General features: G+C 34.3%; 1 protein-coding gene across 5 annotated transcripts in view; it reads left to right on the top strand.

The window, feature by feature from the left end:
• Positions 1-18746, top strand: part of SLIT2 (slit guidance ligand 2) — a 257178-nt gene that overhangs the window by 183041 nt on the left and 55391 nt on the right. For all 5 annotated transcript variants that reach the window (XM_021396010.1, XM_021396009.1, XM_021396012.1 and 2 more), the window contains exons 10-16: positions 2173-2244; positions 2887-2958; positions 3476-3547; positions 5395-5538; positions 5666-5829; positions 10070-10220; positions 16188-16262. In XM_021396010.1, coding sequence (XP_021251685.1) covers positions 2173-2244; positions 2887-2958; positions 3476-3547; positions 5395-5538; positions 5666-5829; positions 10070-10220; positions 16188-16262 — 750 coding nt within the window. The remainder of the gene's footprint in view (positions 1-2172; positions 2245-2886; positions 2959-3475; positions 3548-5394; positions 5539-5665; positions 5830-10069; positions 10221-16187; positions 16263-18746) is intronic.

Raw genomic sequence — 18746 nt, 5'->3', positions numbered from 1 at the left:
TGCCCCAGCATTTGTGCCGTCAGTAGATGCTAAATAGTGTGTGTAAGAGGAATGGATGGATAGCTGCCCTTCCCTTCATGGCTGGGTTACTTTGGTTTCTCAACTCCCTCCCACTACTAATTTAAGGAAGGATTTATACATTTATTATCTGAAGCTTTTACCTCTCTTTGACCTAGCCTAGAGTAGAAAACGATCTAGATGAAAAGCATGCATAAGCTGTGTTTTCTGAGGAAACTCAGCCAAAAATGAAGCATAAGAATAGAAAACACTTGGCTTTGGCTGAGTTTGAGTTGACCTTTAACTCAAGCAATTTTTACTTATTCAGATGTTTGCTTTCTACATCTACTCAAGGGTACTGGGAAAGAGTGACCTTGTCCCCTTCCAGCCTCGTCAGTACTGCTGGTCTGACGCAAAATGTGCTTCATAGATCTGAAAGGCTCAGCCAAGGCGAGGAAAGCATGCGAAAGAATATCCTGTTTATGGAAAAAGTTAACAGTCTCATACCGTGGGATTCCCTGTGGTGTTTAAAATGTACCTGAAAACTGTAGCAAGGTGGCAACATTTTCCTACTTAAGGGCTTTATAAAATATGACCTCTGTCTTAAACAGTGCTGATGAAGTGAGATTTTCTGTGTGTCAGGAAGGTTGCTTTTTTTGAGGCTTTCTTTTTTCTTGGCTTCTTTATATGCCAGTCAAGAACAAATTCTGCTAAGGAAAAGTATGGACAAATTTAAGAAATTTTGAGTATTACATATCTGAATATCTCCATCTGAATAAAACCTCATAACAGCAGCAAAACATCTTTCTTCTGTGCAGCTATACTGTGACCCCTGGAGAAACCTTACAAAAAGAAATAATTGTTGTAAGAATAGTTTCTTGTAAAGGCTTACTCAACGTGAACAGATGAGCTTGTGAGTTGCACACTCAGACTCACGTTTCTCTCTACTGGAGGAAAAGCGAGAAACAGGAGTGTTGATGGAACTAGGAGAAAAGAGAGGAAGAACAGGATAATATTTCTGCATCCAGACTAAAAAAGGGATTTTGACCTTGAATTCTAAGTTGATGTCTGAATATTTTCACATAGTGCGCTAAATTCTACATATTATGATTCATTCTGTGAAACGGATTTTTGGCATTGTCATTACCTGTGTAGAATTGGTACCTGTGTATAAAAGAGGGAAATATCAAGTTTATTAGATAGGCATAATATATGTTTATATGACATTGTACATTCTAGAATACATAGCTTCATTCTTTTATGTCTACGCAATAGAATTCGCTTGTGAAGCCATAACCATTAAATAGAGTGTCATGTGGAGATGTAGATTCTATTTTAAACATGCTTATTGCTGAACCTATTTTGACTTGTTGGCAAATGCATTGTGGGTCTGCAGATTTCCCATAGGCAAAAGCTCTCTACGTTCAAAAGTTCTTAGAAAACAGCTTCCATCAGCCAGTTCATATTTACAGTATGGCAAGTTTGAGTCAGAGTCAGTATTCATTTAAAGCAAATACAGCGAGTAACATAAACTAGTTTTAGACTGAAAAGTTGTATAAAGAAATTAGAAGTGTAGCTGTGTAATTCTAGTATTATAACTTAAACAAAATCTGTTAGGTACTGTATCTGAAGAAGTCACGTGGGTATGTTTAAAAATATGGCATTTGCCTTACTGCAGGTAGCAACATATGTTATTTGTTCTGTAGGAACATTCTTCTCTACTTTATTAGGGTTTACATATTTGAACAATTAACTCACAGAAGTCTTTAGAATTTTCTAAAAAAACTTACTATAACAATTGCTATATATGAATCATAAGTTTGGAGAAAATTAACTCAAACTTGAATACTGTAATGACACTTCCAGCTTAGATCTTACAAAAATCTTGTGTGCACTAGAAATAAATTTTCTTTATATACAAGGAGAAGGCTGGACTTTTAATTCATAATGTTACACTCTATGGGATGAAAGAATAAACAAAAACTGATTACTTTTTTTTAATGAATACTGAAATTAAATGACCTTGTGTGTTCAGTTAAAAATTGTACTAAAAAGGAAAGCAGAACCAGGCTTCTTTTTTTGTTGAAGTCAATCCCTTCTAGTTTGTTATAGTTTTAGGTTGTTTTTTGCCTCGGTATTTTCTTTTTTCTTTATGCTGATGCTATTGTTTTGCAGACGGTTAGAACAAAATTCAATCAAAGTCATACCTCCTGGAGCTTTCTCACCCTATAAAAAGCTTCGAAGAATGTAAGTACTCAATATTTTAGATTTAAATGACATATACAAACACACATATATATTTGCACTTACATATATATATGTATATATAAACATATAAGTAAAAAGAAGTTCAGTGTCATGCGGAGGAACTGCCATCAGTGTGTAAGCATGTAAGAAAGTTTGACTACTAAAAGATTAATGGATATGGTAGTCTGATTACTAAGGCCATATAATCTCTTTGTCACACTAATAATAATTGCTTTTTCCAAAGCAATAACTTTAAATTGCAATTATTTATTATTGTTTTGTATAAAAACATGTTGTTGTAGTGAACATAAGAAAAAGAATCAATGGGGATATGATACTATCATTTTGGAATATCCTTGAGGTTCTGTCTGATATGGCTACAGGACCATATATAATTCTGTACAAAAGGTATTGTATTAGGAAAAGTAAGTCTATTAGTCTTCTTTTTTTTTTTTTTCAAGCATTTAAAAGATCTATTTTAACCATTCATTTTGTTTCAGGGGTTTTATATTCAAATTCTTCAGCAGTGTCTCACACAAGTATTTTAATTTCTCTCATTCCTCAGCCCTAATTCTAATTATTCTAATCTTTGCTTTTTTGAAAATAGCTTGGATTAACTGTATCAACTTTCATTTATTTCAGTGACCTGAGCAATAACCAGATCTCTGAAGCAGCTCCAGATGCTTTCCAGGGCTTACGTTCTCTCAATTCACTGTAGGTATCTGACATGTAAACACTGAAGCTAATTTCTCATATTATTATAGTGAAGTTATTCTGAATTTTTGGCTCTGCAGAATTTTGTATAGATTCAATCAATGCTGAAAGCTGTAAAGATAATTTCAGGATGTTAGAGCGATAATTGAATATTGCATCACAGCTGGACATTATAAAATATAGGTTTTCTTATAAATATGCTCATGGCAAACAGTTAAAGGCATTGAAAGATTTCTTTTATTCCCCAGCTAGCTGTTCTTAAAAACAGCAATTCACTTACCAAGATCACTTGGTAAATCTGTGCACAGTGCTGTGCTGGTTTTGTTGAAAGTTCCTTGGGTGACACACCTGTTGGGAAAATGCGTGATCATGCTACCTCACAGGCACAAGTATCAAGTCACTGCTGTTAAATTTCCTTCAGGAAAGTTGAAAAATTATTTTACTTTTACATTCAAAATCACATAGTATATGACTTCCATTATATGAGCTTTGTTTGCTTTTTTATTTCCTGATACAGTGTCCTCTATGGCAATAAAATTACAGAACTTCCAAAAGGCCTATTTGAAGGACTGTTTTCTCTGCAATTGCTGTGAGTATTTTTTAATATTTACTCTATTTTGGGTTTACCCAAAAGGGAAAACTTGATAAGAGATACATGCCTAGAGAAAAACTGGCAGGTAATCCTGTATGTAAGATCAGACTTTAATCAAAACAAATTATCTTAAAGCCAGAGGAGTCAAGACTGTTGTAGGTCATTCATCCACATATGTGATCATATCTCAGTTAATGTCTTAGCCTAAAGTGAGTAAAATGAAACTGTTATCTTGTATGGAATTTATAATGATTAAACACATAATATACCAGACCATCTTGTGTTGTAAGTACTCAACAGTGTGTACAAAGCTGCATGGGAAACATAGTAGAAACATTTGACTACTTTTATTTAGAGGAAATGTGTATTGGATATACTACATAGTTTTATTTTTACTTATACTCATGTAAGAACAGAATTGCAGTAGACTTCCATTGATGGCTTTTATTATTTTCTGAGATTTTTTAATGTGCAATTCTTTGACTCCATGAACTCCAGCTGCTGTTTCTTTTAACAGCTCAGAAACTCCCATGTGTAATCTTATAAACCATTTCTGTTTGGTTTTAATATTGGGAGTGAAGAGGAATGTCATGGTGATATGTTTATCAAATATTGTCAAGATCTAGCAGAAAAGGCTGTGCAGTAGTTGTACTATACGAGAGAGAATTATGAAAGAGGCTATGGAACCATGGTAGTGCTTTTGGAAAATACTGTCCCAGAATCACTGCCTTGTCGATTTGAAGGCTGGTGAATTTTTTTAAATGGCTTCTTCCTCCTAAAGTGAAAGCATTTACTGTCTCAATTGTGTAGTTAGTGATTGGCTAAATGTCTACTATTAGAAACTCATTAAAAATGACAAAGTAGTAAGTAAATACAAAGGAAATTCAAGTTATAGCACCATCTAGAGTTCTACATTTTGATTTTAGTCACTAACTAGTATTGTAATGGGATTCTGATTTCCTTCAAAGAGAATTTATTTAAAAAAACTAATTTCAGATTTTGGAAGAAAAACAGAGAAATTTCTAAAATTATGTTTATTCTCTATTAAGGAAATGTCCATAGTTTGATATGTTCTGCATAGGCAATACTTTTCAATCTAAGTAAATTTCTACATGTGTTGTGAAATTGTTTATCAAAGCATTGGCTTTCAAATCCACCATTCCATCAATAGGAAAAAATGTACATTTATTTATTTAGAAAAATGCAACTAGTTGAATGACAAAATTATTTTAGTTTCAAAAGCATGAGGGAGTTGGTTTAGATTGGCTTGTTTATTTTAGCTTTAGAAGTCAGGGGAATACAGGGAAGAAAAGGTTCCCTTTGTAGAGGGAGAGGAAGAAGGTTCCAGGCAGATTTGGATATGTTCCATGCCACCAGTTTTTACTACAACTCTGTTAATGCGGCAGCATGCTGATTAGTAACATATAATTAAAAGTGCCACTGCACATCTCTTCCAGCTAATGAACACAGTGTTCAGTTCCTTTTCTGTTCGTTTGTTTATTTGGCAAAAGGAACTAGTTTTCCTTGTACACACTTGATTTTTTAAGCTTGTTTCTTTGCACAGAAAAGTACCACACACGTAAGTTCTGCCAGCACACAAAAAGAATGTGATTTTAGCTGAATAAACTCACCCAAGGGTGCAGATATTTCAAAATAATTTCAGAGCACCTAAGTAAGGTTTTCCACTTTGCTGAAATGCCTTATATAACTATCAGTTAATATTTGTTCTCACATTTCTAGTTCTGATTTCAAAATGAGTACAAAGTTTTGCATGTGAAAAACATCAAAGTTGCAGTGACACTGAACAAATTATTTTGATTTTATGATTGCCTTGCATTAAACAGATTATTAAATGCCAACAAGATCAATTGCCTGCGAGTTGATGCTTTTCAAGATCTGCACAATTTGAATCTCCTGTCTTTGTATGACAACAAGCTTCAGACCATTGCGAAAGGCACCTTTTCACCTCTACGTGCAATTCAGACCTTGTACGTATGCTTTTATCTATGGTTGTCTTTGGTATGACTTCTTATTCTACAATGCACTAAAAATATCAGAAACTGCTGAGACTAAAGGGAAATAATGTGTGAAATTATCTTTTTTTCTTCATGAAAGGCATTTGGCTCAGAACCCATTTATCTGTGACTGCCATCTGAAGTGGCTGGCGGATTATCTCCATACAAACCCCATTGAGACCAGTGGTGCCCGCTGCACCAGCCCCCGCCGTCTGGCAAACAAAAGGATCGGCCAGATCAAAAGCAAGAAATTCCGCTGCTCAGGTAATTTTCTTAGTTCAGCTGCTGTTTTTCTTTTATTGGCAAAAACAGTGGTTATAGAAGTTCTAATGAAGGCATCTGGCTCTCTACAGAATTATTAAATGTTGCAGAATCATTTTTAGTTCTTCAGCTGAAGTCATGGAAGTCGTAGACGATTGCAACATTACTACAGTTAACACGCTTGGCACTCTTTCTGAGTAGCATTAAATCTAACAAAAGAAATGCAATATATAATACTTTAGAATGAAATGCTGAAGTTATTTGCTACAAGTACCACTGACATAAATCATTTTGTAGAATTTCCACAAGGCTCTGGAGTGCATGAAAGATCCAAAAATTTCTAGCTAAATATGGAAATACGACATATTCCTTTCATACAGGGAGCTTACCTCAGACTGAAATTTACTGTTTTCTTTTTCTAATCTTATTCCATTTCCTACTTACATTTCTCTAAAGCCTTAACTTTTGTCATATGGTATCCAGCTGTTCCAGGTGCATTTCACATTCTACAGTTTATTCGGTCTCAAGTGCAAATACCAGATGAGAACTGTTTGTTATCCATGTTTCGGATACATTTATGACTATTCACACTTTGCTGTTTATCACCACTTGTTGTGAATACACATTTTTTCACTTAGTTAACTTTAGTGCATACTTGCTCTAATAAAACTCATTCTTTGCTTGCTGACATTCAGGTGCATCTTCTATTTTTTTTCTCTTTATTTAGCTAAAGAACAGTATTTCATTCCAGGTAGGTTTGGCTCTGCAGTAAGATTGACTAACTGCAGATACTGTCTCCCTTTCCCCCAAAAAGCAAAGTTTGTTATAGCTTTTAGGAAACCGATGCATGTCCATTAACAATAGTGAATACCTGTAGCTAGACATAGTCTTCTTTGTAGATTACTAATAGTTCTGTTTTCTGGATAAGAGCTTAGCATGCAGCTCCATTTACGTCTTTGTCTCACAGATTTGCACACAACCTACCAAAATACCTTTACTTAAATTATGTAGAAGGCTGCACCTGCTAGTTCATATTTCAATTGATGCCTTTACTTACCATTTACCTTGCCTTTTCTGCTACTACTGTTTTTAAAATGTAGCTCCTGAGCTGCTTTTAAACACAGGAAAACCTACTACTGTCAAAGAGCTAGTACAACTTAAAACAGACTTTACAAACAAATGTTTTCTTGCCTTGCTTTCATGCTTTACACTGTCTGCTGCTACTGCTTGCTCACCCTCCTCGTGTTTGCCAAATCACAGAGGAATGCTTGGAAAAGAAAGCTGATATTCATTAAAGGCATTCTGTGGTCACACGCATACAATGAATCAAAAATGCTTTCCCTTAAAGAAAACATGACTTTCAAGTTGGCTTGAAACAGTAATTTACATACCGCTTTCATCTACAATAAGTCTATGATAATTTCAGGGAAGAGTCACTTATGTTGGCCCTAGCTCTTTGAAATATGTTTCTCTATTTATTTTACCTTGCTTGTCAGGTGTGTGCACTGATTTCTTAATAGAAAAAAGCAATGATGCACTTGCATTATTTTCCTAACAGATTAAAAATAATTGTTTGCCAAAATAAAGAAAAGAATAATGACTCTATTGATGAATTACAGTAACTTATATGCAAGCAGGGTTTTCTGCCATAGCATAATATCCAGAAAAATATCTACAATGATTGATTATGACACCAGTGCACTTGTTCTTTCAAGTATTACAGATGTATTGTCATTCTGCAGTGTCTGAAGTACTGATTTATTGATTGGTCTTTACCTTTTAAGCTGGTGTGCTAGCTTTTCTCCTAATGCTATGTGATGTGTTACTTAAATTTTGCAGCCACCATGTGAGTTCTTCATGCCTTCATACTAACATGTTGGTTAGAATATTAAAAAAGAAAAACTTAAATACAAAATAAGGGAGTAATTTGTCAGCATTGGCAGCCACAAAAAATGTGTTTTAAAGCAGCATAAAATGGGGATTTAGTTTCTTAAACCTGTAGTTACCACTCAATTTCTTAATGAGTAGAACAGCTGTATTCCTGCCACAGAATGACTTCTATTCAACTTTGCCAGCACTTTTGTCTCTGAGTTTAGAAGTGTTTTCTTGCCAGCAAATGTCATCACAGTTTGTTTATACTATGGCCACACATGCAGCTTAGGTTTGTTTACGTATCCTTTAAAAAATGCTTCTCCTGCAAAAAAATAACAAAAAGAACAAAATTAATCAAAAAGTGCTACGGATTTGCTTCTTGAAATACAGCTTGCGTGCTTTCTCTTTCCATCAGGTTTTCAGGGAGATGCTGCATGAAATTCTTCTAGTTGTTGAAGATCTTGTCCCTGAGCATTTTGGGTTTTTTTACTTTGAACTACTAACAGTGATTTATTCTGGAAACAGGAGGAAAAAATGTATTTGTAGCTTTGCTCATGAGTATTAAAAAGTGCTAAAAATACTTATTTATGCTTCAGTAAATACTGTAAAAATGTTTAAATTTCTTTAAAAGTCAAATATAATTTCTATATTTGTTTTAAAATATGTCATTGGGAGATCTTATTCTGCAGGTGCTTAGAATTCTTAATCAAATTTCAATATATTAATCTGGAAAGCTAAAGGCTAAATAAGAAATAAGGAATTTGAAAAGAAATAGTTTGTCTACTAGCTCATAGAAATATTCCAGGCAGCTAAATCATGTGTTACTTAGACATCTGCAAATGCTAGATGGAATAATAAATGACGGCTGATATTTTCCTCTCATGAGGTATCTGTTTCTCCCATGTTTCCTTGGTTTATTAAGTATTTTAAGTGGCATAGCATGTATATATGTTCAAAGGAGCACAACTGCTTCTAATGAACACATTTAAAATAATGAAGAATAATGCATGGGAGATACTGTGTTTCTATATGAAATTTCTAATTAACCTCAATCTTTCTTCATTCTTTTAATGCCACTTAAAATGAACTATTCTTTCTCTCTGCTGAAGGTGGTGCCCCTTAGCAACATCCTCTAATCAAACTAAATTTGAGTTGGGAACATATGAACTTAGTTCATGCTTTTGTTTTAATTGGGATTACTCTGTCTTTCTTTCCTTCTTGGCTATCTTTACTTTTGCAGGAGTTCACCATTTTGGCTGTAAGTAAAGTTCAGTGTCTGAACTAAATCACAGTGTATCTCCCAGCCCTGATGCACCTTCTACTAGTCTCAGTCTTTTCACCTTTGTCCGAGAAGAACCCACAGGTCCTTTCAGCTTCTCTTTGTTTGCTTTGTCACCCACCCTCAGTTTCTTACTGGATGTTTTCTCCTGATATGTTTAGGACGTTTTCTTTGACTGACTCTGGGAAATGGTGGAGGAAACTTTCAATGTGGTTCTTTATTTTTTTCCCTTTTTTTTTTTTTGTACAATTATTTAATCTGTGACAGTAATACTGTTACTGTGGCACTGGACATTCAGTAAAAAGAATGCCATGTCATGTAGTATGCATTGAAGTATTAAACTTCAAATGCCTCTATAACTTATACCTGCTCCTTCCTCTTTTCCCTCGCTGTTACCCTTGGCCTAATGGATGCAGTTTTGATAATATAGCGAGATTTTCTGTTGTGCTTGATCTAACCATGTGGTTGTGAGGTATGAGTAAAACATGGTTCTGTCAAGCACCATGGAACGTCACGCAGCTTTCTACAGCATGGCATGCTGCTGAGGCTTAAGTCAGGATCACACATTTTCTTAAAATTAAAGCTGAAGATAGGGCTTTCAATCTTACGTGTTTAAGATGATGTGGAGGGTTGGGACTACAAAAAAAAATCACAGAGGTTAATGAAGTCCTGTCAACAATACAAATTTGTAGCCCAAGAAGGAGAAAAGGTGGCATTCAGGATCTATTTATTCTTGGTACAGAGAAATAAAATAAATTCTAAAAGGATCAGTGGCATTTGTGTGATTAGCTATAAACAATGCTAGATTGGCTGACAACACAATCAGCAGAAAGTACAGCTGTGAAAAGCTCAAGTTAATGTTATCCTGTTATGTGAAGGTGGTCACAGTTTCTTTTTCCAGCATATCTAAGCCCTTATATTTAACCCTCTCTTGAAGCCCCCGTGTCTGTTCAGTATCACAAAGTTTATCATACATTTCCCAAGTTGCCCACCTGTTACCTGCATTGCAGACATCTTTTCAACCTTCTCACAAGAAACAAATCTTATACTTTACTGATTCAGTCTCGGTATTTTGACTTGACTCTTCCACAGGCACTGAAGATTACAGATCCAAATTAAGTGGAGACTGCTTTGCAGATTTGGCTTGCCCTGAGAAATGTCGCTGTGAAGGGACCACAGTGGACTGCTCCAATCAGAAACTCAACAAAATTCCTGATCACATCCCACAGTACACAGCAGAGTTGTAAGTTGAACCCACAAAGCATTATTTGCTTATGAAAATTTGCTTAGAAAACCACAGCTTCTATTTTTGAATAAAAAAATTATATGTAACCTCTGTGATGCACTATATGTTAATAAAAGCTATTTGTGCACCATTTTGGTGCCATTAAACCTTAAACATTATGATAATAAAAAAAAAGGTAAATATTCCATGTTGCTAGTTCTCCAGTACGTGGACTACCCATCCGGATTGTTTGGAAAGACGGTGGGATTTATTTTGCCTTCTGTTTTGAGTACAAGAGCAAGTAGGACATCCAGTATCTAAGGGTCTGTTTTAAAAGCACTACCAAAGTGTTAAATAAAATAGAGCTGACTTTTACGCAAAGCTCACATTATGTGTCAGGTAGGAGACCAGAGGAAGATAAAGTAGACAAGACAGAGTTGGATTAAGATGAGATGATAATGTAATGATATGAGATGAGCAGAAAAGATGTCACAGATTATTACTTGCTTAATAAGTGCCATATGGGAATGATCTGTAGGCATTACAGCTGAAGTAGTATTCAAGAGGGGATTGAAAGATAAAATTAAGACAGCTTTACAAGTTTTTCCCATGCATAAAACACAGTGTAGAAGAAAATGCAGAGATGCTTGAAGAATCAACAGAGATGCATGAGATGAAAGTGACCATCACTGGCAGAGCCAAGAAAGGAGGAAATAGCTGTTTTTCTTGGGAGATTTAGTATAAAGAGCAAGGCAGAACAATAAGGTACAAAAGATGGACTTTGTTTTAACATAGTAAAGTGGAGACAGATATAGAGACGTAAGTGCTGTGATCAAGTTGTGAACCACGGGGGTGTGAAGAGCAAAAATATGGCAGATGTCTTAAAAGACAGTTTTCGGCTGGGAGCAAAGCAATAGTACAGCATAAAATAATGAGAGTGCGGTTAGGGATATTAAATGTTTGGATGGGAAAAAAGAATTTGACATGTTGCATAAATAGAGATGGAGATTTTTGTCTGAACTGGGAGAAAGAGTTCAAGCCAGTGATGTTATAATTACAAATCAAAGTGGCAGTTATGGTTGTTACCAGTATGATAGCAAATTGAAAATAAAAAGCATATGTTATAAAAACAAAGCTCAGTTTTTTGCCACGTTTAAGCTGTTGATTCTATGGTAAAGTCCAAAAGAATTTCATACAATGTTATGCTGTAATATTTTGAGATAAAACTACTTCCACTGAAGAATAATGGGTAGGAGCATAGGCTGTAGGAGGAGTACACAAAGTAATTGATGTAAAAAATTATGGTTACTGAGCCAAGAGAGATGAGAGTTGGAGTTGCTGAAGCAACAAGAATACATTGTCCTCATTCTTAACAGAATTAATACTTAATTCTCTCTTCTCTGAAGAAGTTATACTCTTAATTTAGTATTTTAATCGTTGATTTTATTTATTTACATGTGAAATATAAACTCTAGAGTGTTTTCTTTCCATAATTATAATTCATGCATATTAAATTCAGAAGAAACAATGAAATCATCAAGCCTCATCTGCTGTGTATCCTAAACTCTCAAATTGCAGTCAACAAAAAAAAATTGTGTTTGGCTAAAAGGTAATTCATTTTTGTTTACTGCACTTCTTTCAAAAAAGCATTCAGTCTCATTTGAAGGTATCAGCAGATTAAAAATGAACCATCTCCGTAAGAATGTTACAGAAGTTAATCATTCTGTGTTAAAATATTCTAAAATGAGAACATTACATTCAGATAGAATGTCTCCAATTTTCATCATTGCTTCTTTTATATTTTTTTCCTGATAAAGAGCTCTTTTCTATCCGTTCTTTAACCAAGTCATACTGGTCTTAAACTTGAACAGTCTGTGCTCAGCCTTCTTCTTGATAAACTGTAAAGATTGTGCTTCAACTCTTTTGACACAAGAAAATTTTCAATAACTTCGGAAGTATTTTAGAGAGATGGCAAAAGTATTTCTGCACCTCTAAAAATCCAATTGCCATAGCTTCTGGTATTTGGCTCACTGATGCTCACAGCTTTTCCTTCTTTCCTCCTGTTATCCCTTGTCTTTGACGCAGTGGAACGATTGCTACACTTGGGACTTCAGTCTAGTGCTAGGGTCACTATGGTTTCCCACTCACTTACTGACATATATGAAAAGAACAGCTAGTTACTCTTTCTTTTCTTTTAACCACCAAATATGTGGTTATCAGAGCCAAATGACAATAATGCTTCTCAAACAGTGAAGAAAAAAGCCAAATTATTCTCTGCAGGGTATTCTTTAGAACTGAGACATTTGGAGCTAGGAAACAAAGATCAAAAGTGAGGAAATGTTGAGATTTCTTTAGATTTCTCTGGTAAATATTTGTTTTTCTCAAATAATTCATCCGGAGATCTCTGAAGTCAACTTCTTTTCATCCCTTAGCCGAGAATACTGTTAAAGTAACAGGAAAACTATCCTCCATGAGAACACTTATCATGCGTCTTTCCCTCTGTAGAGGGTGTAAGGAACAAAATAATTATTTTCATAGTCTGACAGAAAAATGCATCTTCATTCACAGTATCATAATGTGCAACATGAACTTTAATGGACTAAAGATGCCAAACTACTTTTATATCCATTGTTCTAGAGCTATTGAAATGAGAGATCTAGTGAAAAATATTGGACTAATTTAGAGTTCAAGAAAATATGTAATGTTTCTTTTAAATCTGTTTTTAAAATGATATCTTGAAAATATTTTCTTCTTTCTATATTCACATCAACTGGCAACTTTGGTGTTTCAGCTCAACAAATTGCACGGAACAACAGCAAAGTGTTCGGTAAAGAGTTTGAAAGCATTTTTTCTAATCGCAGTTTCTCCTACCTGCCAATTTGCTTATATGAGCTGGCTAGAGTATTGATTCTGCAGATTACAACAGTAGGAAATATCACATCAAAAAACTATATCTTCAGAGTAGTTGATTATAAATATATATATATATGAAAATAATAAAGTACAAGACAGATAATTATAAAAGGTGAAAAAATTCTTAAATGAGCAAGTGCTATCTGTTTCTCGTTTGTTGTTTGCTCATAATCTTTCAGAAAACCAATCAAAGATCTGTCTAATCTGCCACTGAAGTATTTGAAATAAAGTACAAGTCTGTAAATGAATTCCAGAAATCAAATATTTTTCAAGTAGCATACTAATATACAAGAAGACTCAGGAAACATTTGATAAATCATTCAAACCAGAGTCTCCAGGAGAAACTCTAAATAAAATGAATGTTAGTACTGTATGTTCTGTTCTTCTAATGGTTGTACAATATATGATGACGTATCAAGTGCTAACAAGACAGGCTTTGAAACATAAAGCACTACAGAATATCACTGCAGTTCATAGCCTTCCAAAAAGACTCAGCTCTTGTACCAAAATATGCATTAACAGAACCAAAGAACACATCAAATAAAATTGAAACCTAAATATTTAGACGTCATCATCAAATGCTTTTTTGTTTGCTTTTATGTTTTGAGAATGACATTTTAGTACTTCTTTAAAAATAAAACAGAATCAAGTATTTCTAAGATCATTTTCATGATCCAGCAGGTAAGAACTATCATTATTATTTGTATAACTAAAGTGCACTGGACTCTGGAAGGGAGATGCCTCTGCATATAGTCATTTTCCAATCATCTGTAATAAGTTTTATTTCTGTGTATGTGGTACTACTTACCAAAATATTAGAACAAAAACTTCTTGCACAAGTATTTAGTAATTCTAGATCTAAAGCCAGCAATCTCCAGCCACTGAAATGCCATGTGATCATTTTTCTGACCACAAAACCATAGTTTGTAACTCTTGATTTCCCTTTTTTTGTGGATCTATCTTCAGTGATGGTGCATGTTTTGTGGTATCATCCTATGCATAAAGTCAGAGAAAAGATACGATTTGTGTTGTAGTTTAACCAGAGACAATACTGTTCAACCTGTGTTTCTTTTCCATCATAGTAAACTACAGAGAAACTTCTCAAACACTTAGAATCTTCAAAACATGTGGAGAGTTCTGAAAAATTGCTCTGTAACATCAAAAGCAGACTAAGACTATTTTAAATGAAATAAGTAAATTGCATTAAGTAGGACTAGTTAGCAATACAAATACAAGATTGAGGAATACGTAGGTGGTAGTTCAAGAGAAAAGGCTACGCTGGAGTTATGCACAGTAAAGATGAATGTGTCCTAGTGGGCACTGCTTCAGATTTCATTTTGGGAGTATGTACAGGAGTGTGGTAAATTATATGAAGTAATTGTTTTCCTGTATATAACAATAATAAAATATTAGCTGGAATGCTGCATTATGGATTTCAGTTTCCAAGATGAATATGGATCACCTGGAGAAAAGCTAAAGGAGAAAAATAATCATCAAGAAAAGATGACTTGTGAGGGAAAACTGAAAGGATTGAATGCATTTGTGTGAAGGAAAGTTTGGGGACAAACATATTAAATTATTTTTAGTATGTAAAGGTTTGCAAAATACAGAAATAAATTTCATTGTTAGTGGAGTTAGAATTTTTTGCAATAGAGCAAAGAAGATTTCTTGGAATTAATTGATGTCTTCACAAACAAGTAATTCTACCAGATGATATAGCATTTAAAGTATTTGAAAATGACGGCTTTTATTGAGTGTTTGGTATTTCCACTGTTGAAACACAGGGGGAAAAAAAACGCTATTTACAATGATGATGAAACTTTGTAAAATCGCGTTAAGTCATCCAGCTGACTTTTAGAGGTGGTAAATTTTTTTTAAATTGATGTCCTTTGTACTTCAGTACATTATACAAATGTCCAAAAAATTCTTCCTGTCTTTTCCATTTGGATCCGTGCTGAAACTATTGTACTGCCATACCTTCAGATTTACAGCCTTAATTTCCCTTCTGGCTATCATTGAGTGTGAGCAGGAAGGAAGGATGAACAAGCAGCTTTGTATTAATTTTGAAGGATTTTTTTGTCTTTTCTTGCAATGAGGTAATTCAGAAAAGCATTCTCATTTTAGAATTATGCTGAATTCCATTTTACAGTGATTTTTCAGTCATCTCTTTTCCTTCCTATTTAAGATTTTTAAATAAATGCTGGATAGATGTGATTCCTTAATAAGATGATTCCATTAAAACATATACAATGTCTAAGACTTAGAATTTTCATTTTCTTTTCAGGAGAGGAAATAGGGGACACTGAGTCAGGGCACACGTTTTTTTTAAATAGATGTCCCCTAACCTAGCAGCTGCTAAATGAACACTCTACTAGAACAGTCTTGATACCTGGGCAAGAACTTACTTTTCAGGCTAGTATCTGCGACTCATTGCACTTTTGTAGCATTACAAAGCAACATTTAATGCTCTCTTGCACAATTTGTGTGTTATGTTTAGTGGTCTGAAGACGAACCATGGCCAAAGAAATGTTTTTAAATTCTTCTGAATACCTATACATTGTGTTTCAGTCCCTATTCCAGAGAAGCAATGAGAAAAAAGTAATTATTTCATTCTTGTAAATAGTGTTCTGTGAGCACCTCCAGATGTCTGGCAAACTCCACCTGATATCCTTTAAACAACAGTAAACTAATCTCCTGTCGTTTATATGTACTTCTTAAAGATTTTTATTTATAAGTTGCCATGGAAGTCTTCCCTAGCTACGTTTGTATTTTTTCTTCTCTTAAAAGAAAATTTAAAACATCTTCTTACATTTATCTGCAGTTTTAGCTGTATGCTACTTTGTAATCTGTTTTTGATTCTGTATGTCTTATGTATGCCTAATTTTAACTAACGAGAATGTTCATACACAGGAATTATCAGAATTAGAAATGTCAGTATATGTTGAATTGTTCTTCAGATACCAGTTTAATACAAGCTCTTCAGTTCAGCCACTCTGAAAAACTCCCTTAGTGTGGAACATTCTGTACCAATGCTTGAATATTTTTTTCTGAAATTGATGTCATTTCCTGTAGGCGACTCAATAACAATGAATTTTCAGTCCTGGAAGCTACCGGAATCTTTAAGAAGCTTCCTCAACTGCGAAAAATGTAAGTACCATTTCAATGATCTTGTCTATTTCAATAGCACATTAGCATTAGTGCTGTCTTTCTCCAGCTTTGATAGTTTATGTCTATTAAAGATTCAGTATATTCTGATGAAAAAATCAAAAATGAGTTTATATCAATCATTGAGGTAGATCAGAGCTAGCAGTCCTTCTCTTTCGGACTAAGCAACCCAGTAACAACTTCTCATAGTGCATAGCTCCAGCAGCTCTGCTGCGTGGTCCGGCCAGCTGGTCTGTTGTGCAGCCACAGCAGGGAACTTGTGCATAAGCCGCTCAAAAATGGTTCCAGTAATCTTTTGTAACTTCCTGTACTACACCCTAACCAGGCAGTTTTGCCTCTTTCAGCACATTCAAGACATGCCTTTGATTCTGTGCTTCATTAAACTATCATTAGAAGAGGGGAATATCAAAATTAAATGACTGAGAAAAAAAAAAAGATTTGATAGTCCATGTTCACAGTTGACATTCTAAGAGTTGTTTGTAATCCTAGCAATTGTAGATGTTAATAAAGCTATGAAAAGCTTTTCTTTTACTTTAGGCATGTGGCAGGCATTCAAGAGCAGATCATTTAGTTAGTGGCTCTGTGCTCAATATTTTTAGGATTAAATCCAGGCATAAATACTAAGTGGAAAAAAATGCAAGCCAAAATAGATTAATGAAAATGATGCACTGCTTTATTATGTGCAGTCAGCAATTTACTGCCACTTGTAAAAATTCAGTTTGTGCTACCAGTGACTAAATACTCAAGGTGAGCTACTTTACTGTGTAAATTACTTATTAGCCTTACCCAGATCTGGGCTGGCAGCTGTCATGATCATAATTGGTTAAATACTTATTGCTGATTTTTGAGACTTAATTTTTTTTTTTCTTTTTATCTACTCACTTGAGTATTCCTTGCTAATTTGTGTCTGGGCTGAAGTACTTAAGAGAAAGTATACAGGAATGACTGACACAGCAGTATATTGGAGCTACAGAGTAGAGACCCAGTTTTCTTCATTCCTCAAGGATCACAGATTAGCACTTTTCACAGCTGTAAAATACTTAAAGTAGCATACAAATACACACACACATCAATTCTTCATATTTAAGAAAAATGGAGACAAGGGAATGGACTGTCAATAATTAGATCTTTTCAGGTTATAAAGCTAGGTTAGTCAACATCTCATGCCACCTAAAGCTCATTTGCTGCTATTTAGTTGATGAGGAGGTGTTCAAGAAAAAAAAAAGAAGTAGTAAAATCTTGATCAGTGTAGCTGTCTGCTGGAACTCTTAAAGAGCTTTGAAATCTGTATAACTGAGGAGGAAAAAATTGGGAAAATGTTACAGAAAAGTTAACAGTTTAAAATTAGTATTCCATAACTTCTTAATACATTTAACAACTGTTAAAATATTCAATTCAGAGAATGCCTAAGTGTGACTGCAAAGCAGTGAGGTGTTAGAGAAACATCAGTATGAGTGAATTCTGTATTTGCATGAGTTCTTATTTCTTCTGGAAGTTCAAATAGGTGCAAAGGTCATTCTGCACAGATGACATTGAAAAATTGAGACCTAAATGTTTAATTGATTTGATGGTTCATAAGTAATAAAGCACATGTATCATTGATTAGCCATGCAACATTAGTCCTTAAAATAACCTTTGAAATATCCCTTAAAATGCATGGTAGGTGAACTAATGACCATATTACACCACAAACAAGGAAGATTTTAAGAAACTAAGGGCCTGACATCTGTAAGTCAATTGAGATGAGAAATAATGAATTCCTCGCTTCCAGTCTTGTGCAGCAACTTACAGGAGAGTGAACAGCTTCACCTTGAAACTAAGTGAAAGTGATGATTATATCCTTCATCACAGGCAAGGTATATGAAAAATTACAGCTAGGCTAGAGATGAGTAGTCAGCACTCAGACAAAGCCACACGTCCTTGTTTTCTATGTCTTTGATGATGGCACCAGTTCATACTGGCAAGCATATAAATTTTTATTATAACTAATACTATGTTTCTTGTGAAAAATTTAAATAATGCTCTTGTAGAAGGTGCATCAAATAACATTTTCTTTCCAACATAATTAATTCCATTAAGTAAAAAGTTTTTAGCTTCATTGTATTTTAGAATTTCTCAGAGCATTTTTAAGAACTCTGTAAAAATCACCAGTGAATTGTAACATTGTCTAGTGTGTGTACTTAACTGTTCTGAACAAGATACAAGCATGATAAGTATAATTAGAATTACTTGAAAAACAAGACAAGAATAGAAAAATATTTTTAAAAATCTGTATTCTTGTGTATGCACGTTTATTGTATATATAGGACAGATACTTTCCATTTGGGATGTAATGTCCATATTTAAACTAAAAGCCACAAACACTAAAATATTTTGGCAGTGTCTTAGGATATTTTCCCACATTTTGATCCACTTTGCATGTGAATTGCAGATGACTGATTGTCTATCTTGTTTATAAAACCTTAT

Source organism: Numida meleagris, chromosome 4 (assembly GCF_002078875.1).
Source record: "Numida meleagris isolate 19003 breed g44 Domestic line chromosome 4, NumMel1.0, whole genome shotgun sequence".
Lineage (NCBI taxonomy): Eukaryota > Metazoa > Chordata > Aves > Galliformes > Numididae > Numida > Numida meleagris.
Note: the sequence above shows the minus strand (reverse complement) of the source record. Positions and strands in the feature narration are given on the sequence as shown.